The 25759-nt window shown below is 49.1% G+C and overlaps 10 protein-coding genes across 10 annotated transcripts; 5 read left to right on the top strand and 5 right to left on the bottom strand.

Annotated features, from left to right (window-relative positions):
* Positions 1 to 79: 79 nt before the first annotated feature.
* Positions 80 to 1621, top strand: N7474_010267 (uncharacterized protein; the record flags this gene model as incomplete). Its single annotated transcript, XM_057201677.1, has 3 exons — positions 80 to 835; positions 887 to 1081; positions 1133 to 1621. The coding sequence occupies 3 exons, from the start codon at positions 80 to 82 to the stop codon at positions 1619 to 1621; spliced, it is 1440 nt and encodes a 479-aa protein (XP_057049664.1).
* Positions 1622 to 2253: 632 nt separating this feature from the next.
* On the top strand, positions 2254 to 4757 carry N7474_010266 (uncharacterized protein; the record flags this gene model as incomplete). The annotated part of the gene is made up of 8 exons (XM_057201676.1): positions 2254 to 2330; positions 2380 to 2709; positions 2761 to 2910; positions 2969 to 3151; positions 3199 to 3339; positions 3389 to 3739; positions 3789 to 4357; positions 4405 to 4757. 8 exons carry the CDS (start codon positions 2254 to 2256, stop codon positions 4755 to 4757), a joined length of 2154 nt encoding a protein of 717 aa, XP_057049663.1.
* A 214-nt stretch (positions 4758 to 4971) lies between these two features.
* N7474_010265 (nuclear transport factor 2 family protein) lies at positions 4972 to 6147 on the bottom strand (the record flags this gene model as incomplete). Its single annotated transcript, XM_057201675.1, has 1 exon — positions 4972 to 6147. One exon carries the CDS (start codon positions 6145 to 6147, stop codon positions 4972 to 4974), a length of 1176 nt encoding a protein of 391 aa, XP_057049662.1.
* An 827-nt stretch (positions 6148 to 6974) lies between these two features.
* On the bottom strand, positions 6975 to 8906 carry N7474_010264 (uncharacterized protein; the record flags this gene model as incomplete). The annotated part of the gene is made up of 6 exons (XM_057201674.1): positions 6975 to 7217; positions 7269 to 7568; positions 7618 to 8359; positions 8415 to 8480; positions 8532 to 8651; positions 8713 to 8906. 6 exons carry the CDS (start codon positions 8904 to 8906, stop codon positions 6975 to 6977), a joined length of 1665 nt encoding a protein of 554 aa, XP_057049661.1.
* A 377-nt stretch (positions 8907 to 9283) lies between these two features.
* N7474_010263 (uncharacterized protein) lies at positions 9284 to 11398 on the top strand (the record flags this gene model as incomplete). Its single annotated transcript, XM_057201673.1, has 8 exons — positions 9284 to 9560; positions 9676 to 9980; positions 10031 to 10172; positions 10221 to 10472; positions 10518 to 10629; positions 10678 to 11019; positions 11066 to 11217; positions 11265 to 11398. 8 exons carry the CDS (start codon positions 9284 to 9286, stop codon positions 11396 to 11398), a joined length of 1716 nt encoding a protein of 571 aa, XP_057049660.1.
* A 1205-nt stretch (positions 11399 to 12603) lies between these two features.
* On the top strand, positions 12604 to 13692 carry N7474_010262 (sialidase family protein; the record flags this gene model as incomplete). The annotated part of the gene is made up of 1 exon (XM_057201672.1): positions 12604 to 13692. The coding sequence occupies one exon, from the start codon at positions 12604 to 12606 to the stop codon at positions 13690 to 13692; it is 1089 nt and encodes a 362-aa protein (XP_057049659.1).
* Positions 13693 to 14609: 917 nt separating this feature from the next.
* Positions 14610 to 16142, top strand: N7474_010261 (NAD(P)/FAD-dependent oxidoreductase; the record flags this gene model as incomplete). The annotated part of the gene is made up of 6 exons (XM_057201671.1): positions 14610 to 14705; positions 14758 to 14802; positions 14858 to 14905; positions 14965 to 15858; positions 15918 to 15991; positions 16061 to 16142. Coding segments are annotated over 6 exons (1239 nt in total), but the record flags the coding sequence as incomplete, so codon positions are not given.
* Positions 16143 to 16377: 235 nt separating this feature from the next.
* On the bottom strand, positions 16378 to 17730 carry N7474_010260 (NAD(P)/FAD-dependent oxidoreductase; the record flags this gene model as incomplete). The annotated part of the gene is made up of 1 exon (XM_057201670.1): positions 16378 to 17730. One exon carries the CDS (start codon positions 17728 to 17730, stop codon positions 16378 to 16380), a length of 1353 nt encoding a protein of 450 aa, XP_057049657.1.
* Positions 17731 to 23171: 5441 nt separating this feature from the next.
* On the bottom strand, positions 23172 to 24005 carry N7474_010259 (putative alanine--tRNA ligase; the record flags this gene model as incomplete). The annotated part of the gene is made up of 1 exon (XM_057201669.1): positions 23172 to 24005. The coding sequence occupies one exon, from the start codon at positions 24003 to 24005 to the stop codon at positions 23172 to 23174; it is 834 nt and encodes a 277-aa protein (XP_057049656.1).
* A 325-nt stretch (positions 24006 to 24330) lies between these two features.
* On the bottom strand, positions 24331 to 25374 carry N7474_010258 (uncharacterized protein; the record flags this gene model as incomplete). The annotated part of the gene is made up of 1 exon (XM_057201668.1): positions 24331 to 25374. The coding sequence occupies one exon, from the start codon at positions 25372 to 25374 to the stop codon at positions 24331 to 24333; it is 1044 nt and encodes a 347-aa protein (XP_057049655.1).
* Positions 25375 to 25759: the final 385 nt, after the last annotated feature.

Below are 25759 nucleotides of genomic sequence, written 5' to 3'. Positions count from 1 at the left end.
GATCACCTGCGGTCTTCGCAGCAAGACAAGTCTTCTCTGGGCTTGCTACTCCACCTCACCAGCTTCTTTTGCCGTCGAAATGACCCCCGACGAGTTCGTTTCTCGTTCTCACATTCTCCATCGCTCGTTTTCCGACAGACCCGCCAAAATTGTCTCAGGGGACGGCATTAGTCTCGTCTTAGAGAGTGGCAAGAAAGTCATCGATGCAAGCTGCGGCCCATCAGTATCATGCCTTGGTCACTCCCAACCAGAGATCACGGATGCCATCACGAATCATCTCAAGAATAACATCGCCTATGTCTATTCGGGTTCTCCGTATACCAACGCCGCGACGGAGGAACTAGCGGACATCCTATTGTCACACAAACCCGGTGGTTTATCAAAGGCCATATTCGTCAACTCTGGTAGCGAAGCGACGGACGCAGCTCTCAAACTAGCTGTGCAGTACTGGCATGAGCGAGGACAACCTCAACGGACACACTTTATTGCACGAAAACAAAGCTATCACGGCAATACTATCGGCGCACTTTGCGTGTCCGGCCATGAGTCTCGCCGAGAGTTTTACAAAGACTTCATGTCTTCCAATGTGTCCTTTTTGGATCCATGTTACGCCTACCGAATGAAGGGTAAGAGCGAGTCGGACGAGAATTTTGCCCAACGCCTTGCTGGCCAGTTTGAGGATGAAATTTTGCGCGTTGGCCCAGATCGTGTTGCTGGCTTTGTCGCTGAAACCGTTAGCGGGACCACGCTGGGCTGCTTGCCCGCTGTACCGGGATATTTCAGACTCATCAGGGCCATCTGCGATAAGTATGGCGTTCTATTGATCTTGGACGAGGTAAGCATTCGCAAGCAAATTCACTGACCCGTTAGTTAAATTAATGCACAGATTATATGCGGTATGGGCAAGACAGGCACCATGCATGCATGGGAGCAGGAGGGTATTCGTGGACCAGATATTCAGACCATTGGCAAGGCCCTTGGAGCAGGTTACGTCCCTCTCTCCGCTGTATTGTTGCACCAGAAGATATTTGACGCCTTATCTGCTGGCTCTGGTGGACTGGCACATGGTCATACCTTCCAGGTAGTTCACCGATCCTCTAGTTGGCCGTGGTGGCTAATTATGTCGCATTAGGCTCACCCCCTTGCTTGTGCTGCCGCGATTGCAGCTCAAAAGATCATTAAGCGTGACAACTTGATTGAGCGGACTGCGCAGATGGGAAAGAAACTCGAGACGCTGTTGCGGAGGGAGCTTTTCCCTCTGCCACTGGTTGGTGATATTCGTGGGCGGGGCTTGTTTTGGGCCGTGGAGTTCGTCGTTGAGAAAGACACAAAGACAGTGTTCTCGCCAAGATTCAATTTCTGCAACCAGGTTGTGAAACACAGTTTGGAGATGGGATTGAACATACTCGGAAATCTTGGCCATACTGGTGAATACCAGGTTGACCATGTCATTGTTTGCCCGCCTTACATCGTAACGGACAGCGAGCTTGAGGAAATTGTGTCCCGTCTAAAAGCTGCAATTGTGAAGACAAGCCAGCCTTTTGTCAAGTCCAGACCTGAAATTGACGTAGGGAAGGTTCAAAGCGAGGTGAAGGCGACTGAGGTTGGGATCGTTGGTTGAGCTTGCAAACAAATTAATATTCTTTTGAGTACCTATAGGACAATGGAAAGTAGATCACAATTAAGTTGATCAATCTTAAAGTCAATTTTCAATTCAGATAACGCTCACAGTATACGAACCTGTCGAGATGGGAAATGACCGTATAGACTAAGGCACATGGTGCTTTTTTGGTCTAGCGGTTATTTTGACCCAAATCTGAACGACAGAAACTCAAGCTGTGAAGACCACGAATCCAGTTGATCAAACAAAAGCATTTGAAATGATGAGGGGAGACACGCTCGTCCTATAGGACTTCTCAGAAACAAATGGTGATTATTGGGTGAGGAAGCGGACAAATCTCCAATGGGACCTTGTTATCATTGCGGTGAAACATCATGATAACCGCGTTCCATGGTCGGTGAAGGGCGACCCACTAGAGCGCTTCGTTCCGCTTTCCCCGCACAGAGATCGGAGACGGAGGCGGACTTTCTCTGTCCTAGAAATCTTGTAGTGGGTTACTCTCGTAATTGCGGCTAAAGCTCACCCGGAAATTGCATTGGTTTTGTCTGATCATCGTGAGAATTTACAATCGAGGAGTCGCGGCCGATTGTCTCTCACATTGTACATCTGTTTACGGCCGGGTGTCGCTGCCGATGTGGCCAACCTCGCAAAGTGTAGGACAGTTGCCGGTGGGCCGGACAGGTCATGCCTGTGTGCAATGCCGACACAGGTGCGTCTCACCTACTGACACTCTGAATTCGCCTTAACTTCGAGGGTAGGAAGCAGAAATGCGGAGGCTTTACACGAAGCATCAAATGTCGGCCGTGTACCACTAGAAAGGTCAAATGCAGTTTTGAGGAAGAAGTCAAGGATCCTCGACACAATCCGTATCTTTGTCTACGAGGATCTCGGTCGCCTTCAATAGGCATCGATACGCGGGCAAACGAAAGCACCGTTTTGCCCTCTTCTTCGGCTGCCCAGTCTTCCGGTTTGACGGTCCTCGATAGAGGGAATGCGCCGCGGTCGCTGTTGGCTGTACCATCCCGGGAAATCAGGACTTCGTCGACTGATGAGGAGTTACCGAAGCAAATTGAGCTACTCAAAGCAAGGTTAGTACCTTCTATCTTGGGTTGTCACAGCCTATTAAACTATGGATCTAGGATTGCCGAGCTGGAGAAATGGTTTGTCACAACTTCGTCGGATTCAGCCGGCTACATGAACACGCCACAATCCCGCTCCGCGACCTCCCTAGGGATCCCATTTGAACCTATTCCCTCTCTACAGGGCTATTCATCACCGCCTGTTATCTCGTGGGCTTTCTTTCATCCGGTGCCTTTTCGGGAGACATTATCTGACCTTTGCTCGCAGTTTGAGATCAACTCAAAACCCCGATGCCCCAAGTTTATCCAGTTCTCAAGGCGCTACCATGACTGACGGGCCCCTGAAAGCTCTTAACAGCGTTCAGTCAGAGGACCCCGTCGATTTTGAACTACACGACCCAATTGCGCGAACAATTCTGACGGAAGGAGAGGCACATGTGATGTTCCGACTGTGAGCATCATAGCTGACACTTTAAAGAATACGGCTAATTTTTACAGTTATTTCTCTCACCCGCACCCAAATGCCCCTTTCCTCGACACAGGGTTGGACTCGGATGTTGATAATGTCCGGCAGAGGAGTGTTTTACTTTTCCTTGCTATTCTTTGTATTGGCGCTCGCTTCTGGGGCGCTTCGTCAAGGTCTGGACTTTCCATTTTACAGTCTCCATCCCTGTCTAACTCCGTATAGAAGTCCATGCTGGCTTCACCACAGATATCCGGAGCTTGTTCGATTACTGGATGCAGAAGTCATGAGAGTCACGCTTCGCCCTCGGAACGACGACCAAAGACTCGAAACAATTCAGGCCCTTATGTTGTGTGCACATTGGATGCCCTTTGATATCTCAGCGGACAGTCAACATTATCAATCTCGATTTTCCGAAGCGGGAGCATGGCAGTGTCTTGGTCTAGCAATCCGATGGGCGGGTTCCCTGGTTCTAAACCACAGATGCTATAAGAGTTTTAAGCACCCTGAGACGGCAACGCGCGCAGATGCACGACGGTTCCGCACCATGCTTTATCTTGTGGAAAGTGACCACTAGTCAGTATCCCAGACCGAGTACTCTGCCTTCAAAGCTGACTCCCTTGAGCCTTGCATTATCCGCTCGACGCCCATCCTACCTTGACCCCAAACCTCTTCACAGCGTGCTCAACAACTTTCTCCGATGCCAATATGTCCAAACCACAGATTTACGCTTAGCATCTCTGTTCCGGGTGGCCTATAGTGCCCACTTCAGTGGCTGTCGCCCAATAACCGTCGAGAGCGTCGAGGCATTCAACAAAGATGTGGAGCTCATCGAAGACCATTTTACATCTAGTCTGGGCGACCGATCAATGGACGCTCTGAGCAAACACTTCCCCTTCACATCTCTCCGATGGTATAGACTATCCTATGCGTGTGCGTTCCTAGATGTCAGCGATCCCACCCAGCGTACGGGGAAAGTATTGACCTGGGCAATCGAGTGGGCGAGCCAAATCCTTTTACACACGTCACATCCACCTTCAACAGGAGTACTGAACAAGTCTATCATCCCTGCTCAGCTAGAGCCTGATCCTAGCATGGTTGACATTATGTCCTTTGCCATTGACCATTACTATGTTGTTATCTCCTATGCCGCCTTCTTCCTGGTCAACAGCTGGCTGAGTAATCTTGCAGACTGTCAGTTCGTCTACACTTTGATTTTGCAAAAGACTAACTGAAGACAGTGAATCTCCGCCCACATATCCAGCAACCAGTGGAAGCTCTCAGCGACGAAGCCTCCAGCTCCCTCCTATTCCGTCTAGTAGATGTGGCTACCCGCACCCTGGAAGCAGCAAGTCCCCCTGAAGGGCATCTGGCACGCCGTTATTTTGCCCTGCTCCGAGGGATGGCGAACATAATTCTGTCTGGAAACGCACATATGCACGCTGCAAATGCCGACCCAGGTGGTATGTCCACAGACGTTAGTCATTTACCAGATTCGATACAGAACAACCTGGGAGAAGACCTGTGGGAAATGTGGCAACAGGCTGGTCTGGAGGCTACGGCCTGGCCGAGTCTGCTAGATGACATGTACTAATACGATATAATACACGTATGATAGTCCTCTCCATAGGATCAAGATCCCATTCGATTATGGTCACAATCATGAAATGTTGAGTCTGCTGCTGAAAAATATCTCCGTGTTACCGCTACGAAAGACAAACAGGGAGCGTATTCTGAACAAGCGGCGCCAAATTTGATGAGCAACAACAGGAGCACCATCATTCATATTTCAGCACGCAATTCGCGCCTTACTTCTGATTTTTCTTAGCCTCCTCAACCAGCTTGCCAAGCTTCATCTGCATGAGAATAGAGAGCTCATCATATATATTCCACTCGTCAACAATCTTGCCGTTCTTGTAGTGGTAATGCGTCATGCCCATAATTTGGAGGCGGATCCCAGTGGGCTTCCCCAGCTCGCTTAGTAGCCCGTATCCGAGGTGGTGACCCTCCATCACCCAGCGGACAGCAACCTTGACGCCACCCTCCTCACAAGGCGTGGAAAGGATGTGCTGGGGCATGTAGGCAGCGTCGGGAATGGAGCCAAGCAGGCCCAGGTGCTGGTGCAGGACCGCAGAAGGGCCGTACAGCTCAGCCATCTTGGGACCGTGGTACTGGCAGTTGGGGGCGTAGTGCTTCTCGACGCGACTGAACATGCGACAGTTCCACATGGTATGCAGCCACACGAGGGTCTCGGCCTCGAGGTCATTGTTTGCAATGGCGGTATCCGCCTCCCATTGCGGATTTTGCTGGCCGATAAGGCGGCGGTTCTCGCCAATGTCGATAGCCTCAACTCCCTTGTCGAAAAGGGCCTTGGCAGCATCGTACGCGAGAGTGTTGGGGTCTAGACCCAGCTGTTTGACGATCGCCATGTTATCGGCGACGACCCACTCGCGGTAGATACGGTTCTGGTAGATCATGCAGTCGGCAATGGTGCGCGACACAAAGACCTTGCCGGTGGCAGGGCCAAAATGGCCGTACTGGGTGTGCCGGCCGGTGCCAGTAACCAAGTGGGAAGTGTAGAAGCCCTTCTTATCGTCACCGTTCCATAGAACTTGGGTAGCCATGCCACGGCGCTCGGGGAAGGTGACAAGGCGCTGGATGGTATCCCGCACGATGGACTCGCGGTCGTAGATGGTGCCCATGGTGCCATAGAGAACACAGTTGTGGGTATAGTGGGTATAAATTAAGCCAATGTCTCGCTCATCCCAGATTCGGTGCGTGCAGCGCACGATGTAGTCGACAATGTCAGTATAGATATCGTCGAACCCCTCCATAGAGTGCGAGCGTTCGCGATCTGTCGGAGCCATGTCGATATAGTCATGACGCTCGACTTGCAGGGCACCCCCGGCCGTGCTGCCATCATTGGAGGTAGCTTTGATACCCTTGACGGGGTCGACGCCGTTTCTCATGGGGAGGTCGGTCATAGTTGGGGGCATGATTGCCATTGGTGAATGAGGAAAAGATGACGGGTTTCCAGAGAATGGGCGATAGCAATTTTAATAGAAGGGTTGATGAGGGGAAGGGACGGCCTAGGGCGGACGTTGTTGAAGCCCCCAGCTCCTACTGCTATTCCGATGTGGATCTGGGACCATACATACGAAGCATCTCCAAATTGCGGAGTCTCGGCTCCAATAGCGTATCCTTTCCACAGTCTATACTAACTGAGACGGTGATAGCAGTATCGGCAAAGCCGAAGGCCAGAGCACACGTCGTTACCACCAGCGCTTTATCACGGCATCGGCGTACGCCCCCGCACTGGCGTCTTGGCCCGCACTCCACCTGCCTATAACCGAAAGGGGCCAATTTATGAGGGTGGAAGTGGACGGAGGATGTATGGGCTGCAAAGAGACTACGTCGACTGGGTCCGTGAGAGAATATGCTATGCTAAGGAATTAAGTAATTAAGTACATGTGTGCACACTTAGAAAGCAACTCCCGCTAAAATGCTTGACAATATGCCAGTTGACCGCAAAACCATGTTCAGACCTATGGACTTGGTGCAGAGGTTTCAAACGGGCTGCTTCGCCCAGGTGAGTCAATGCGCTCTGCAGCATCCATCGTAGCGGTAAACAGAGGCCAATTCAACAATCTCTAGTAAAAACAGCGTGCGTCAAATGGAGATTAGAGTGCTGTAAGTCAGACTCATGACAGATGGTACGTCGTCAGTTTGGGAGGCTGATTTTTATGCGTGCCAGGCTATACAACATCTATGGCTGTCGTATTTCATTACAGAATAAGTAAATAATGTGCATTCAGTACATCTGTCGGTTCCTCATCTCAATTGGAAGGAAACACAGAAAGAAAGCCGCCAGCCAAATTCCCCCGGCTCCGAGCCAGAGGACACCGGCCCGGCCCTGGGCGATGTACTTCTGACCGGCAAAGGGAGCCACGATACCAGCAACACGGCCCAGACTGGACAACATGCCACTTGCGCTGGCGCGGTAGGCTGTATCGAACATCTCAGGCGCTGAGGCGTACAGAACCGCGTTGAAATACTAGCTTGGGTCAGTACGTGACTCAATTGAACTCTGCATAACAAGACTTACACTTTGCATGATGTATTCGAGAGCATTGAGGCCTACATATCCGGCAGTATTTTTAACTTGCGTATACATGGCCATGGAGAGACCCTGTAGTGCGGCCGAAATGACGAGCGACCACTTGCGGCCCAAGAGGGGCATTTGCACTGAAAGAAGAGCAACAATAGCTCCGATCACGCCGGGGAGGTAGATGTAGACGTATTCCCTGTAAGTGTCGGAGACATTGTCAGCTCCACTGTCCACATTGTTACTAAGGAGAACAATGGGCAAGAAATAGCCAGCCAAGTTAAACGACCAGTAATTGCCCTATAACTGTCAGCACATGATGATACGCTGCCCAGTTTAAGCCTCTTACCATGTAACCTAGTGCAAGAAGAATGAAACTAAAACACTCCAGCTTCTTCGTAAAGAGATCTTTCAGGAAATCCAGGCTCTTAAACATGTTCAAGATATAAGTCTTCGCGTCCCTGCTTCCGGCCTGTTCAGTGTTTTCAACGTCGTAGCGAAGGTCAACTTCGCGAAAATGTTCGACCGTGAGCGTGGGATCCTCAGCGCCATTGAATTTAGCGATCTTGCGGAGAACATCGATGGCATCCTGCTCGCGACGTTTGCTTAGGAGCCACTTAGGCGACTCGTAGAAGGGGAATAGGGCATAACGAGCGAAGAAGATGGCGAGAGTCATGCAACCAATGATAATGACCATATATCTCCAGCCCATGTTGCTCGAGACAGTGCAACAGGCTTCTCCAGCTTCGACATTATTGCAAGCAGGGAGTTTGACGCTGCAGCGATATCTGGCAGCGGTGCCATAAGCGATGGCGGAGGCAATCGTCACGCCGATTGGCTGCCACATGCCCAGTAAGGACACAAGGTATCGACGATTCTGGGGCAGAAACTCAAGGGCAATTGTCGCATCGATGGGGATGTTGCCGCCGAGGCCAATACACGAGAGGAAATAGATGCCACAAATCGCCCCGTAGTTGAATTTGCTCACCGCCAGGAGCATGCCGAAGATCGAGGTGATGAGACATGTAAGCTCGAAGGCCCATTTACGGCCGATTATATCTGTGATGATGCCAATGGAGAAGGCACCGATACTTTGCAATTTCAGTCCCGGGGGGTCAAGATCCGTCGAAGGAAGTAGCCACTCACGCAAGACCGGCGTTGGAGCAGGTGAAAATTAGACCTTGCTTGTCAGCAGGAACACCCATTTCCTGGCTGCAAAGACGTTAGAGACTAGTTGTTTCATTGACGTATAAGCAGACTCACAACACGGCTGTTGCCATGAGACCCACACCTTGTGCCCAGGCCAAGTCGAGGAAGTAACCGAAGCCGCAGAGCAGCCAGATACATTTCTGATACTTGCCAAATCCGAACTTGTCGATTTCACTAATTATTTTGGGCATTAACAACTCAACTTTCCACTAGGGCTCAGGATTTAGAGTCTCACGCGTTAATAAGGGCGGCCTTGGCCTCGAAATGAGTGAGCTCGTGAGTAGCATTGCCGCTCAGGATATCGGCAGCAGAGACATGGCCTTTCTCCTCGGGCTCAGGATTACCCTGGCTCGAAGCGTCCTTATCGGGGTGTTCGGTCTCGAATTTGGAACTATTCGAGTCCTGAATGTGGTCGTGTTGTGTTGACATGGCTCCGGTTGATGATATAATCCAGATCGAATTGAAAGGGAGCAGGATGCACTCAAATAAGTCATGTCTCCGCGTGCCCAAAGGATCATCCCCATGACCACACGTCCCTAGCTCCGGTTCCCCATTCTCCCACGCGATAAACACCTCCCCCCAGATTGTCTATCAGCCCGGGTGACCCATCGGGAAACCCGAACGCGATCGGCGGAGCCGACCAGCGGACCAGGATACACAGTGGGCCCAGTTCCGCGGTTATCGGCTCTGACCGAGTCCTGGCATGGTCGGAAGCAAGATAAGACATCATCCGTTGGTCAATGGCCCCTGGGAACGTTTTGCGCCTAGATATCTTGTCACCACCGTCTCCCCTTAGCATTGCCAGAATGTCCCCGCATAGCAGTGCTCCATCTGACCACTTTCCTTTATGGGACACAATTGCACAGTCCAAGCGAGCAGCTCGCGATGCAGCAATTCCCTCGGTATGGCAACTGCGACCTGACCAAATCCCAGATGATCAGCTAGATGTCACTGGAGTTCCTGCAGACTGCGGTATCTTGACAGATAAGGAAGTAGAAATTACGGAAACAGACGCGACCGTCTTGGTGCAGAAGCTTGTCAATCGAGACTACAGCTCACACGAAGTAGGCGGCCTAGCCCTTGGTGCAATAGAATGCTGTCCTGATTTCAGTCGTTAGGTCACACTAGCCTTCTGCAAACGAGCAGCTGTCGCGCAACAGCTTGTACGTCCCAGTCAACTGAAACTAACTGCACCGAGACTCATATCTCTACCAGGTCAACTGCCTCAGCGAAATATTCTTCGACCGCGCGCTTGAAGCTGCTGAACACCTAGACACTGAATATGCGGCATCCGGGATCCCAAGCGGCCCTCTCCATGGTCTCCCCATCTCACTGAAAGACTGTTTCAAAGTTGAGGGCACCGACGCAACGATTGGCTATACCGCTTTTGCGAATCAGCCGACAGCAGAAGAAGATGAATCAGAGGTCACAAAGATCCTGCGAGACAGCGGTGCTGTCTTGTACTGCAAGACAAATGTCCCAATTGCCCTCATGTCGGGTGAGGTGAGTGAAGTGAAAGCTGGAAGCTCGGCGTGCGATTGACGGAAAGTTAGACACATAATGCTATTTATGGCTATACCTCCAACCCCTATAATAGAAACATGTCCAGCGGTGGTTCGTCGGGTGGTGAGAGTGCGTTGCTTGCGCTGAAAGGAGCTCCTCTGGGTGTTGGTACGGATGTTGGCGGGTCTGTCCGTAAGCTTTTGCATATATAGGGGAAAGAGTCCCTGCTGATATGTCCAGGTATACCGGCCTCATTTTGTGGCTTGTACTCGCTGAAGCCATCTTTTGGTCGCTTCCCTACGTACGGCATCCAAGACGGTCTTAAGGGCCAGGAGGCAGTACGAAATGCAATTGGTCCTATGGCCAAGTCATTGGATGGAGTTGAGATCTGGAGCAAGGCTGTTTTGAAAAGCGAACCGTGGATGAATGGCGACCCGGATTGTCTGCCCATCCCGTGGCGCGACGTTCAGGTTCCAAAGAAGCTATGCTTCGGTGAGTGCTGTTTTGGTGATTTTGTCTAACTTCTGACCAATCCAGGCCTTCTGCTCGATGATGGGATTGTCAAACCTCTGCCCCCTGTCACCCGAGGGTTACTTCTAACAAAAGCAGCCCTTGAGGCTGCGGGACATACAGTTATTGAGTTCCGGATGTAAGTCATCAATCTTCACCTTCTACGCGACATTCAAACAATTCACAGAATTGATGAACTCAGTGAGGAGCCGCTGTTCCTCGACACTCTAAAGCATGTCTTGTATCGCTCTGCTACCGCCGAGTTGATCGGTGGAACCCTAAGAAAAACGAATGAACCATGGCCTCGGGGTTACGAGTTGCTCGCCGATATGCTCGGCCATTCCAGTAATGGCGAATTATCCGCAAATGATCCTGCCACGGTATCCGACCTCTGGAAAGCACAGACACAGCGGACCAAATTTGCCAAAGGTATCTTGCAGTCATGGGCAGCTACTAAAATAAGGACCGAGACAGGCAGGGAGATGGATGCTTTGCTGATGCCATGTAGCCCGTGGCCGGCGTCTCCGAAGTAGGCTTTCCAGGTTTTATAGTGGAAACCTTACTGACGCTTGTAGGCATGGATTCATCTACGACAACTATACTAGCCTTTGGAACGTTCTAGACTACTGCGCGACCACGCTACCAGTAACTAAGGTCTCGTCGGTCGAGGATTTAAGGCCAGAATACAAGGGACGAAACGAGCTAGAGGCTCAGGTTTGGGAGAACTGTATGTGAATCTATCTTGAATTCGTTCCAAGAGTTGACGAGAAGTAGATTCGCCCGAGCATATGATTGGATGCCCCGTGGCTGTACAGCTTGTCGGTCGGCGGTTGAACGAGGAATATATTTTAGGAGTGACTAGAGCATGCGATGCTGCTTTGCGTGATGCAGCTTGGGTTTCATCATAGCTTGTTCTCCTATACTTGTGTCTGTAAGCATCTATTCCGGTATATATACTAGTTTTGTTGAGAACTCGCACTCCTATCCGTTTCTTTGAGTAAACAGTTGCCTGTAGGATTGAGCGCAAGAAAATCACATTAACGAGTTAGATGTGGCTAATTAACTCGTTTGTCGAACCGCCAACAACTCTGTTCGCCCAGGTAGTGCAACTCATATTAAAGTATTCCTCTTCCTCTGCACTATCCCGAGGTACAACTGATCCCATCCTATCAAATTCATCAGACTGATCAGAAAGCCTCGACATACACAGCACAGGGTTTGCGGGCAGCGTCCCTTGCTCACTACGCCAGGAACTTGTGTGAGGGCTGTAAATCTGTTCGAATACGATCGAATACCCCCTAGAGATTCCAGTCTACGCTCGATAGCTTGGAAGTGCTGCTCTATTACTGTGATTTGTTCAAGTCCAAATGATTGGATGTAATAAATAACAGAGCCCATGAGATCCCAAAAGGACGTCAATATATAAGAACGAATGTAATCGACGGAACTCTATACAGAAATACAAAGGGTCGCCCAATTGAAATTTCTCTCAATTCTCTCTCTTTAGATGCTAATGTACACGTTGCCCCTTTGAAGAGTGTTTGGCACTGAGGGATCGCTTTGGGTTGTCTGATTACTGGTCATGATGTTTCTGCTCCAGCTGGGAAGCCACTGTGGTGGTCGCATTGAGACGCCTATTTGCCATATTAAGCAGGCAGATGGTTCAATAAAACTAAGGGGAAAAAAGAATAGAAGTACCATGTATATGAGGTGTGAGGAGAAGAAGGGAATATGTGACAACAAAGAATCTACTGTGACTCAAGAACCCAGCTGTGGCATTAGTGTTGCGTACGGTCTCCAACTCATCATCGATTCATAACCGATCAATAACCGCCTTATAGTTTCAACCCACGTATTTGCCTCTTTGATTATATTTTCTAAAACTAGTGTAGCTTTATTTCATATTCCTAATGCCTAGTGCGTAAAGACTCCCTATATCACTAGTGTATAGCGATCTGTTTGTTTTCCTTTGATCTGACTTGTGTATAGTCCCGATGACATCATTGTGGTAGGATATGATGTCTCGGTCCCCTTGCATGATTCATTATTCTTTCGAAATGTTACCGCCTGGGAAAGGGAGTACTTGTCTCTCGACACGTCTCGTATAACAATCATGCCTGGACATTTTGGCCAGAAAGTCCTCAAGAGTTTTGGCTTGGGTGACCACCACCAGGCCTCGCCCGATCAGCAGCTTCCGGGCCGACGCGTTGTCAACGACGACGAGCGTGGGCTGTCGTCACCGCCCAACAACGGCACCTATCCCCGCCTGGCCAAGCTCTCTGACGGGTCGATCTTGTCGTCCTTCACGCGCTTTCCGAACCACCAACATGCCCTACGCGTGGCAAGAAGTACTGATGGCGGTCGCACATTTGAGGACTTTGCGGAAGTGACACGGTCCGTGGGCGATGTGGATAACATGTTCCTGCTGGAGGTCAGCCCTGGCACAGTACTGGCGGCTTTTCGGAATCATGACCTGGGGCCCGGCGGTCCCACGCACTTCCGCATCACCGTCTGCCGATCTACGGATGGAGGTCGCACCTGGGGGTTTGCATCGCAAGCTGCCGAGAAGCAAGCGCCATTGGGGATCTGGGAGCCGTTCATGCGACTTGGACGTCGGGGTGAGGTTCAGCTCACGTACTCCCAAGAGTTTGCGCCCGACAATCAATGCACTATGCTCGTCGTCTCTCATGATCAGGGGAGCACCTGGACTAGACCGATTTGCCTGCATGGTGAGCGAGATCGGCTGCGGGATGGGATGAACGGGATTGCTCCCACCATCGACAACGGCCGCGAAGCACTAGTCATGGTGTTTGAAACGACACGGTACGGCTCTTTCAATGTTGAGGCCCTCATCTCCTACGATGACGGGGCAAGCTGGCACCGTCGCCATGAGGTCTTCTGCCCTCCACGAGGACACAATGCAGGATCTCCCCAGGTCGCGTCCTTCGCAGACGGTTCCATGGCAGTGGTGTTTATGACGGACGAGGACTCCCCCAAAGTGGAGTGGACAAAGAATGCGGCCATCAAAGTTGTGTTTGCCTGTCCACCACAAGATGGTCACATTCAGTGGAGTCGGCCACAGCTCATTTCTCCGGCGTCTAGTTTCTGGCCGGGCGTGATGGCCCTCGATCACCATACGGTGCTGGCCACTTATGACCGAGGCGGACCCCATGCCAAAACCATTAGTTGGCATCCACAGTAAATTAGGGTATTCGTTGGGAAGAGGAATCTTGTTTGTGCTCTGATGGCCATCTACACCGAAAGGGACAATCTTACAAAGTTGAGGCGGATGCTAAAAATTGACCGCAATATGTGCTTTCGTGTCCCAGTCGATCACCCTCTGCTCTCCGACCTGGAAATCGAGCGTATGATGCATACTTGAATATGTTTTTCACTAAATAATAATTAGAAACAGTTTCTTTAAAAAGCCAGCGCAACAGTCGAGATTTTGTCACTGGCGTCAGTCGCAGAAATAATATAACTCCTTTTCAGATAACTATTTGAGGTTCCCATTAGTAGTAATAGTAGTAGTAGTAGTAGTAGTAGTAGTAGTAGCGGAAGCTTGCGAAACGATAAACAGGCTAAAACGATGCCTCGGGCCCAAATAAATTCACGGCATCTCTATATTTGCAACTGCCGAGATCGGGCCCACTACCATGGCCATCCCGGATTGTCTCAGAACATAAGCAACCAACTGTAGCAGTCGTTGCGCATGAAGCGGGTTTAAGGCGTTTATGGTATAGAGAGGGCCCTATTGGCGTAACTGGACTAGGTACCCAGTACTTCGCCCAGGCAAGGGTGACTGTAAAGGAGTATGCCGCAAATCGAGAAGAGCGGTTACGTAAGAAACGCGGCAATTCGATGAAGAATCAGGGTTGAAGGAGCAGCAATTAGCGGAGGGGTTTGCTACTCATAGCTGATTCTGCGAGGTCATTAGGAGTGGCCAAGCAGCGACGTCATTCTGTTTGGCGCCGGCAGTGACCTTCTCCGGAGTCTCGGCATTTGGCTCAATATGGCAGAATCTCGGAGTTAATCAGATAAGTCAAATCAGATAACCGCGTCCTCGGGAACGCCGTTTGCCGGGCTAGTTATATAAGGGAAGCGCTCGTCATTTAAAAGGATTCTTCATTCATACCTTCCAGTCTCGCATCCCACAAAATGGCAAGCAACTCTTTGCGGAACATTATCGTGGTGGGGGGTTCCTTTGTTGGTCGGGTGAGACTTAGCTTCAATGATGTTCCCAGCGTAATTTCTGATGAATTGGTAGACTACCGCGCAGGAGCTGGCTCGAGTTATCCCTCCGACGCACAGGGTAAGTGACTGGCCCTCCATACGACATATGTGTTTAATGCTGAGAACATGCGCAGGTGCTTCTAGCCGAGCCCCATAGTCACTTTCACCACCTTTTCACCTTTGTGAGCAGTCGGCCATGGAGACTTTACCTTCGTAAAAGCAGACTAACAATGTTGTATAGCCTCGATTTGCAATTGTGCCTGGCCAAGAGCACAAGGCTTTTATTCCATACAGCGGAATCTTTTCCGCTGTGCCTAATCCAGCGGCCCACAGTGTGGTTCAAGCTCGCGTCTTGTCTGTTAAACCGCAGCATGTGGAGCTAGACCGTGAATGGCGGGGTTCAAAAGAGATTGCATTTGACTACATTGTTCTTGCAACCGGGACGCGGCTTGCCCAGCCGGCAGGTATGAAGGCCGACGACAAGATATCATCAGTCGATTATCTCCAACAACATCAAGCCAAGGTCCAGAGGTCCCAATCGATTATGATTGTTGGTGGTGGTGCTGTGGGTGTGCAGATGGCAGCCGATCTCAAGGAGTATTACCCCGATAAAGAAGTCACAGTGGTGCAGTCAAGGCCTCGCTTAATGCCCAATTTCCATCACCAATTGCATGAACTCATCAAAGAGCGATTCGACGAGCTCGGGGTTAGGCTTATCACTGGGTCTCGGGTAATCATCCCCTCCGAAGGTTTCCCTGGTAATGGCGGGCCGTTTCAAGTGCAACTCACAAACGGCACGACTGAGTCCACCGATTTTGTTATTCTTGCGACTGGCCAAACACCGAACAATCAGATGGTTGCTGATTTAACCCCCTCTACGTCGACTACCAACTCTGTGGTCAATCCAGACAACGGTTTCATTCGTATTCGACCAACCATGCAATTCATGGATGAAAACTATCCCAACATGTTTGCAGTTGGCGATATCGCCGACACTGGGGCACAGAAAGCTGCCCGTCCAGGCTCTGCACAAGCGGCAGTTGTCGCGAAGAACATTCAGGCCATGATAGAAGGCAAAGCTGCGTCAGATACATTTGTCAAGGGCCCTGGAGCAATTCATTTGACGCTGGGAATGGTATGCAAGCTCCATGGTTATGATAAGGACTGCGGTACAATGCTGACACAACAAATTAGCAATATAATGTTATTTTCCGAAACCCTAACACTGCTGAAGGTGACAATGAACCATGGATCAACAAAAAATTTGAGTACGTTTTCTTTTCTTTCCTTTCCTTTTCTTTTCTTCTTAGGTTTGATGGCACTGACCGAAAGCCCAGTGGCCAAGAGGACATGAATGTGGAGGCGATGTGGCAAAGGCTTGGGGTCACAGTGGACAACCCACGCCAATACCACCTTTGAAGGGTGAGCTTAGCCAATTAAGAACACTGTAAAAACAAAGTAGTGTCTGCGATGAATAGAAATTGGCGAAACTTCATTTCTGTGCTGGGCTCCCGGAATACCAACTACAAAAATGCCTAGCGAATAGTAGATCAGGAAAAGGACTTTCAATATTAACATGTTATTTAAAAAAAATAAAAAAATAAAAATAAAAAAATATAAAATATAAAAATATAAACTGAAATGACGCTGCTTTTCAGAGTTTCTGTTTTGCACAAAGTGACTGCCTCAGTTTCTTCATCCGCTGTTCGGTAATGAAGAATGAGCGTGGATATTCACTGGTAACATCCTCTCCTACGATCATCCGCGCTACCATTTCAGCCATTCGAAATGCTTTGATCATACCAATACCATGATATCCTCCGCAGACCCATTGATGGGTGTGCCCACTGAATGGGAGCCTCCCGGCAAATGGAGCACCATCTTGAGTGTAGCCGGGAATTCCGCTCCAAGAATGGGTGATTTCAGAAGAAAACTGACCATCCATGTACATTTCAGCAATAACACCACGAAGATGGATTTGAGGGCAAAAATCCGTTTGACTGTCGTCGCCTGTCGCTCGGCGGCCTATGTTCGCTCGACCCAAAACAACATCTCCTTCAGGACGCTGAATCAAGTAATCCCAGTCCTTCGCGGCGTAACGATACCAGAACGAATTTTTAAGATTGAAAATGGGCGAATGAATCACTTGGTGAATGACGTTGCCTCTCACAGGAGAAATATATGGTCGTAACTCGGAAACGAGATGACCCATCCAGCCATTTGTCGCATGAACAACATTTCTTGCCTTAATGGCACCACGATCCGTCTGAACAACAGCCAAGTCAGTGCCCTTTGTGTCGGCGACGGATATGACGTTTGTATTTGACTGTATACAAAGTCCATTCTCCTGTACCATCTTGTTTAGAAGAGCAGTCACCATCTTATAAGGCCACACCGATGCTGCTGGGATGCCGATTGCTCCGATGCATCTTTCAGAGCAGCCGAGTTCGCGAATTTTATCTTGATCTGTGTGGACTGTGTATTGAGTTGCAAGATGAGGAGCAAACTTTCGCATGTCATCAAGAGCTACAGTGGCCTCGTCAAAAATTTTCGAGTCATAGTAAGCGTCGATACCCTCGACAAAAGTCAAGTCATAATCAATATGATTCTCCTGAATTGCAGCTGTCATCTTTTCCAAATGGGAGTGCTCAAAGGCAGTGAGGCGAATTGCTTCTTCTACCCCGTATCTCTGTTTGCGATCAAGCCATACGTTGTAGCTCATGGCTTTGATATGACCACCGTTCCTTCCTGTGGCCCCAGAGCAAATATCCCGAGCATCTATGATGACAACTTGACAAGTGGGCATCTTTTGGTAGATTGTGCGCGCAAGATTCATACCTGACATTCCAGAACCGATAATGACAACATCGGCGGCATTGACCCAAGGCGATTGGAGTTTGGCAATATGCGAAGGCTCGGAAATCCAGAATGAATTGGTTGAATTTTTGACTGGAACCCCGGGGTCAACGACCCCCGGTTCGTAGATTCCGTCTGGGGAGCTAGACATTCTTTTGAATTTTGGATTTGAATTTGAATTTGAATTTGAATATGAAAAGAAAGCGGCAGGGATAAGTACAAAACAGTGGGATCTTTGGGGGAAACCGGGGAAACCCCCGCTATTTGACTTGGAATAGGATCTTAAACTGCTCATGTATGTCTTTTTCTTTCCGGATTTGCATTCCCCAATAGGAAGGCGAAGTGAGAGCAAGTGGAGATTTCCCGAACTTCACGATAAGGCCCGGGGGTTGGTTTGATCCCCGCTCCAGATCACATGAGGAAATGAGAAATAATAAAGGTGGTGCGTTGCTCCCATTTTACCTTCTTCATCAAGTCATGGCCTCGCAGCACTCTTATCATCATTTTATTCAAAGACAGGACCCATCCGATTCACAGGCACCCGACCACCCGAGATCCAAGCGGTCGAAATCACGGAAATATGTCCGCAAAGTGAAAGGTGAGGGCAGGTAAGGCTCCGGATAACAGACAACTTGGATGACGTGGTACAAGGTTGTCACGAGTGTTCACAACGTCGGATAAATTGTGATCGAGCCAACCCCCAATGTCAGAAGTGCCTGGCCAAGGGTCTCCGGTGCAGTGGACTCGGAATCCGCTATCGCTTCAACGACGGATTTGCCTCGAGGGGGAACATGGTGGGCAAAAGTGTCCCAGAGGTACATGACAAGTATGGTATTTTCCTCAGATAACAGCCTGATCGTCCTAGTAACGGTGTATAACCCATAGACAATTCCACGTCCAGTTCACCAAACAGACAAAGCAGTCCTCCATGCACGGAAATTTATCAACCGAGGCCAAGCTCGGAAAGCAGAACGATCCCACCTTCCCTTCATCATCAGTTAAAAAAGATGCACATGTTGAGACTTGTAGATCAAAACGCAGTGATAATGAATCGTTTTCCTCTTTGAGAGACTACCTTACCCTAGCGCCACCGGATAACATTCCGGTCTTACACCGTCGCCTGATATCACACTGTAAGTAATTCTTATATTTTTTTTCATTCTCTGAGAGCGACATGGCTGACATTTGCAAGTCTCAGAAGCAATCGCCAAGGAAATGGTGGCAATTGACGGTGCACATAATGGCTGGCGATGCCTAGTTCTGCCTATTGCCCACTTGGATGATACGGTAATGAATGCGGTATTGGCAGCTTCGGGATTTCATCTACTGCTCAATGCCAATGCTCCAATCAGTGTTCGCCCAGACTTGTTCTATACAAGAGCGATCCTGGGACTTCGCCAGCGGCAACACCTACAAGACTATGACTCAAAAGCTCGTTGCTTTGTTTTATTAGCCATTTCAGTACTACTTGTGGCTGTTATGGTAAATGCAGGACCGGACTTCCCCACTTTATTTCGATTACTGGAATCGGGCCTGGGCGCGATTGAAGGCCAAGCAGGCCTTGGAGAGGGTGAGCTTCCGGAGTTTCTTACTCGACAAATTAACAAGTATGGGAGACCAAAATTGCTTTACATTTTTCCTTTACTGATTGCACAGGCTACGTGTTTATGCGGCACCATTATTAAACGAACAAGCTGGAGTAGACACCATTACCTCGCATGCCCGCCAAAGCTTTGATTGTTTACGGTACACCGGTAGCTTCTATCCAGAGTACTCGGTAGCAGTTTCGTTCATCGCGGATATCAACCAGCAAGCCTACGATATCTACCTTCGCAGTGTTTCTGCCATTTCAACCGCCAACACCCTGGCTGGGCTCATTGAGAAGTTCAAATCTACCTGGGAAGCATTTCCACCTAATTCTCCTGGGCAACATGTGTTAGTTTGGGCCCCATTTATTGCGGCTGCCGTAAGCTTCACCGCTGAAGATCGAGAGTTCTTTCGGATGGTGTTTATGAAGCACCATCAACGAAGTGGGTTTGGAAATTTGGTCCAGGCCCTGATTTTCTTGGAGACGATATGGGCAAGCAGGCAGTCAGAGAGATGGACTGTACTTTTTCGAAAGACGCCTATATTTATTATGTAGTACCCCAAGGAGAATATAACATACGCGGCGGGGAAAATTATAAGTACTAACTGGCAGCTAAGATCTCTCCGCTCTGAATGTGTCGTTAGTAGAGAAAACGAAGAAACGATTAGTGAAACGTGCTGCTGGTTAGGAGGATAATTTACAAATCCTGCTGAAATACGACATTGAATGGCCAGAGTTTCCCCGATGAGTACGCCCAGGGCCCGGAAGATGGATCGCTTGGCTGTAATGGCGCAGGCTCGCAGGTTCTGGATGATTGTTCTAATATTAAGTGCGTTATCTCTGTAGTCAAGGGTTTCTACCCGAATAGATATTTAAGAGAAGCTTTTGGGCTTTCCTATATTCGTGTATTATTCAAACGACTGCTTCCAAAAGGGCGTATTTCTTGCATGACTTTGAAGTCCGAATACAATGTCTGGTAATATACACACTACCCAATATACTTCCACAACATGTAGTATGGCAATCATAATTATAAAAGACTGTATTATATTTGGCTGAATTCTTATTTTGTATGTATACGTCTGGAACGAAGTCTGGCTTAAGAACATGGGGTTGAGGCCCGCTCTCTGAATGTCTCTCCGTTCAGCTCGAAAGTCTCTGTAAATCTGGTAACCTTTTCCTATCACCAGCGCCTAAGTCCTACAATTCTACTGTGAAATATCTAGTAAACACGATGTAGCTCCGAGTATTGACTAATACATTAGCGTATGAAGTCAGTAACTACATGTATGGCTCATGTATACATGGATATCGTCAATTATAAAAAGAAAACACTTGAACCAAGTTGAAGAGTAGTATATCACAGTATCATACTTGTCAAACCAGAGTTGGGTCAACCAAGAAGAAAACTAAAATTGCATGGATAAAGATCTCCGGTATGAACGGCGGCGAACGGCGGTTCTTGAAATCCATTGCAGCTGAGAAGTGAAAATGATGCTAATTGCACCAGAGAAAATTTGCCAGCAGGCTCTGCTCTTAAAAGCATCCACGGAGTCTTAGCATTGCAATTTAGATGTGCAAAATCACAGCATAGAGAGTTCCAAGAACAACCGTAAGAACAGAGACTGCAGAGTTGCTGGTTGCTCCGTTGTAGGGAATTGGACTTGTGGTAGGCGTGTTCCAACTTCCGCTTGAAGAAGCTCCAGGGATAGTAGAGGATTGAGAGGCTGTGGATGTTCCTGCACAAGGGCAAATAACCGTTGTTTGTGTGACCGTGGAAGTAACAGTTGTCTTAGCCCCAGCAGAGGATGGACCCGTCAGTGGTGTGCTTGTAGGGCCAGTAGTTCTCGACGAGCTTTGGATGGGAGTAATAATGGAACTGGAATAGGAACCCGCAGGCCAGGTAGAAGTCTCAGTTCCAGTCGGGGTTGGAACTGGGGTGGCGGATGCTGCAGGAGAAGTAGACATGACGCACGAAGTGGAAGACTGTCCACCAGATCCATACTGGCACTGAGCCTCACCCAGAACTGCTAGGCACAGATTGATAGGGATGTCAACAAGTCCACCAGTAGTCTGAGACTTTTGGTGACACTCCGATTCTCCGAGAACAGCCAGGCAGATGTTGATCGGCACATTTATCAAGGAGCTGCCGCTAGATGAAGTGGCTTGGTTGCATCTGGCCTCCCCAATGGCAGCGACACACGCACTTACGGGCACATTGATCAAGCCATTGGAGATGCTCGCCGATTTGCACTGAGCTTCTCCAAGTATACCCGCGCATAGTCCAGCAGGAACGCTGATCAAATTGTCTGCGGATGGAACTGCCTATATATAATAAAATTGGTTATTAGTAGATGCTTGGAAACCAGAAAGGACGGATCTTCTCTTACTGCGCATGACACCGCAAGGGCGAGAGCAGATGTAAGAATAGATTGCTTCATCGTGCTGAAATAACTGGAGATCAAGTCCGAAATACCAAAAAGCGAAGTGGAGCAAATCTGATGAAGCAAGGTAAATGAGTGGACGCTGGTATCAGCGAAAACGAGTGACTGTTGATGAGAATCAACGACTGCTACCACAGCAGCAAAAAAGAATGAATCAACTGTAGTTGAAGGAAAGGAGGGAAAAGATAGTGAAGTATTCGTAAGAATTAGAGCGACAAGTCGACTTGCCCCTGGACTAGCATGTCAAAACATCATCTTAGCGCCTTGACCCCTGTCCTTACAATCTCAGGGTATGGGGGAAATTGTCGATCTGCAAACTGACTGCAGCTGGCCAAGGAAATGTAAAGTAAACGCGGCCTAGACCCTCCCGTCCGCACGAGGGACCTCTCAGATTGGTCTAGTAGCGAGCCCTTAGTGCCCGTTGACACCGTTAACAATTTCGGCTATGCTATAAACTAGTGATGATAATCAAGCACTATGGGGGTAGATCAGACCCCTAAAATCTTGGCGGGCAAAACACAGCTCCTTATTCGTCCCTGTCTCGCAGCCCACAGCTCGGGTCTCTATTGGCGTATCCACATTACCCCCTCCCCTGATTTTGTGCCTCGTGATTCCTTAATGATGGTTCCCTCATATCAGGTTTTTGTGGAATATCATTTCCAAATTGTTGTTGGGTGAATTTTGGAAACAGCATCCAAATTCAAAACTAGCAAGTAAATAATAATCCTTTGACCCGTTTGCCCCTGTGAGTCGGCCGTCCACTGCTACCTCGCCACCTTATTGCAGGTTGAGCAGAGCTCTGATCAAGACACAATTGCACATCACTATTAACACTTAATATTACCTTTTAAAGTCTCAGTGCTGGTTCCCGGGAAGAATTTGAGGAAACTCTCTTGTACTGACTTTTCTAGTCATTTTGGGTAAGACGAGCCCCAGCTCAAGTCCGAGATCTCTTTTGTCTGGTGTGTTTTTTTTTTTTTTTTTTTTTTTTTTTTGGCAGACTATCAATCCAACTTGGCAAATGATATCTTCATGACAATAATGGGATAATGAGATGAAAATGCCATTTAAATATTAGTGTTTTAGCCTGCTACGCATTTATTACCTTCAAACAATAATAATAATGACGTTTTGTTTGACACCAGACTGGTCAACGTTTGCTTTTTTTTCTTCTATCATCGTAGATCTACCACGCTCGCTGAAACCGGAAACGGAGACTTCATGAAACCCAAGCTCACTCGCTCAAGCTATATTCTCAGGAATCTGAATATGGCAGCGCGAGACATCCAGATGGATGCTATCTGAGGCAACAATCATAAAACCCGGGGAGGTTTATCTGCATACATGACAAAATGGGGCCGCAGCACTTGCGTTCTGTGTCCTGCGGGACAGGATACTGCTTCGCACTCTGAAAAGCTGCATTGTGACCTGCTTTCATAGTATAGCCGTGGAAGCCAATGCCGGGGCTATGCTAATGCGTGAAGCCATGCGATAAGTGCTTCGCGATCCACTAGGAATGGGCTAACAGAATAAATGATTATATCATCCAGCTCGCAGCAATTATGATACTGAATAGCTGACCTTGCTGGTACCCTTGCTTCTAGAAATCTTTCTTACAGTCGTTTCTCCACACAGATCGGTACTTTCAACGTGTGTTCCCCCACAGGGATACACCTCTGCACCAACGATGCGCACCACTCGAAAGCGGTCTTGCCCTGGGAGCAACAACTGGCGATTTGGAATCAGATGTGAGACACCTTCGCGGCGGAAATCATCTTCACTCCAGAAGTCGATTTCCACTGGCATGGCACGCTTGATAAAGTCATTGACTTTATTTTGAATAGAATCCTTCCATTTTCCTTCAATACTGCCCCGGAATTCACACGATGCACTTTCTGGGAAATGTGAAGCCTTCAATTCGTCGAAGTCGGCGACTTTGTCTTCTAACAAGTGTCTCACAGCTGAGCCCAATACGTGTCCAGCTGTATGGAGTCGGGAATATAGCAGCCTTTTCTCAGCATTGACCATTTGTTCGACGCAATCACCAGGGCGGATATTATTGCCTTCGGTATTGTTGATGAAGCGGACTAAATGCAGGACTCGTCCTTCATTCATAGCATCCATTCGCGCGGCGCGAACCTCAATACCTGGGACATCACAGCCGGTTCTAATAGCAGTCATTGTACCTTCATCGGATGGCTGACCGCCCCCTTGAGGGTGAAAAATGGTATCTTTTGTCACGATAACAAAGTCGTCATCGCTGGCCGTTTTGAACAAGTCACGGTTTTCGCTTTCTAGTGTTGAGAATGGTTGGATAGACTGTACAGTCGTCTGTAGTCGTAGCAGGTCTGCGTTGTGCTGATACGCAAGATATGTGGGTGTCGTCGCAGCCATTGGGTTTCGGTTCGCTCATGAAGCAGAAAGAGAGGAGAGGCACTGTCTTATATGAAGGCCAGAATTCGCTTCAAGAAGAACCGGGCAGCCGTGCGTCTGATGAGGGCGCGCCAGCTGATCCTAGCGGGTTGTGCTGCATCGGTTATTCCTACAGGCGCGCGATCCAATGTTTGTGCGCGAGTGTCAGGTGACTGATTGCCAGTGCGACTAAGTGGCAGTATTTCACCGCTCTTCTTAAATCACCAAATAGTCAAGTTCAATTATTAGCTAAAATGTATATTGTCAAGGGTTCTTCCATTTTGGAAGAATTTGCTTCTTCTTCTCCTTATTCAAGTGTGATCTTCACCACCTTCCCGGGCTCTTGAAATGTCCCTAACACAGGAGCGACCTGCCCACCACTTGTGCCGACGTACAGAGACTTCCCATCTTCAGCCAACCGACAAGAAGTGGGACCGGGCATTTGGGTAGAGAGCTGGCCACCGGCGACGAGCGAGATCTGACCGATCGGAGTGATACGGACAACGGAGTTCTGAGGATCTGTAGCGACGTATGCCGTGCCCTCCGAGGTCACGTCGAAGTTATCCGGTAAGAAGCCGCTGGCAATTACCTCGTAGTCGCCCACAGCTGTTCCGTCGCTGTCCACTTTGACACGACAGAACTCCATGCGCGTGGTGCTAGAGTAGTAGACATAGTCGTCAACCACCTTTAAACCATTGACTCCTAAAGGGAGTGCCTGACCCTCTGCTGGAAGCATGGTTGTATGGTTCAAAGCGACCGAGTAGTTGCCCGATTTAGTGTGGACTTTCCAAACAGCTCCTTTGGGACTGTCGGCTATCAGGACCAGATTTGACTCCTTCGAAAGCGTGGCCATTCCGTTCAGAGCCTGCGCATCCGGAAGTGCGGCGATTTCCGACGCTGCTGGAAGCTTTGAGATTCGGTCGTCCTCCTTGACATCCACATTGTTGAAGTCCAACTTCTGAAGAGAAAACGATCCAGGGGTGGGTTGGTAGGTCTTGGTGGAAAAGTTTCCAATAACCACGGCGAACACATCATCCTCAATCTCGCTGATCCCAAAGCAGCTTGTCACATTGGAGAAGGAGTGAGCGACAGACGCGTCACCACTGGTGGTGTTGACCAACCAAACTTCAGGCACGTCTAGCCGAGTGAAGAGAAGGCTTCCGTCTGGACGAAAGGCGAGATTGGACACCCAAGAGCCATTCTGAGGGAACTGGTAGAGCGTCTCGACATTCACGTCGGGCTCAACGTTGCTAGAGGGACTTGCCGCCGAGGAGAAGTACAAGTGCGGCCAGTATGCAAAAGCCTGGGGCAAAACGGCAAGGGCGCCCAGCCAGGACATGTTGGGAAGCATCTTGAGACGACGTGATATCAGAATCGGAGAGCAAGGGGTGGCACGTTGGCTATATAGCGTCGCGACAACGCGAGGCAATTTCTCGGCAATCATTCCACAGCCATAGCGCAATGAGCCCCATATTATCCGGGCGCAACATTCCAGTCGAGAAGTGTTTTGATCTTGAGAGACTCATCCCTGCATTCCACCCGAAATGGTATACACCAAGCCAATTATGAAGAGAAGCCGCGTGTACATAAGCTCACAGACTTGGACTTGAACACTCGCCATAAGAACCGAAAGTAGCGTAATTATTCCTCATATTCCAAGAGGTGATGTCCAAACGACCTGTCGGCGTTGCAAACTCTGAGTGCGAATTCGATCCTCTCCGAAGCCAAATCAGACA

Source organism: Penicillium riverlandense (genome assembly GCF_028828495.1).
Source record: "Penicillium riverlandense strain IBT 135883 chromosome Unknown utg000008l_segment0_segment0, whole genome shotgun sequence".
Taxonomy (NCBI): domain Eukaryota; kingdom Fungi; phylum Ascomycota; class Eurotiomycetes; order Eurotiales; family Aspergillaceae; genus Penicillium; species Penicillium riverlandense.
The sequence above is the reverse complement of the archived record's forward strand: the minus strand, read 5'-3'. Positions and strand labels throughout refer to the sequence as shown.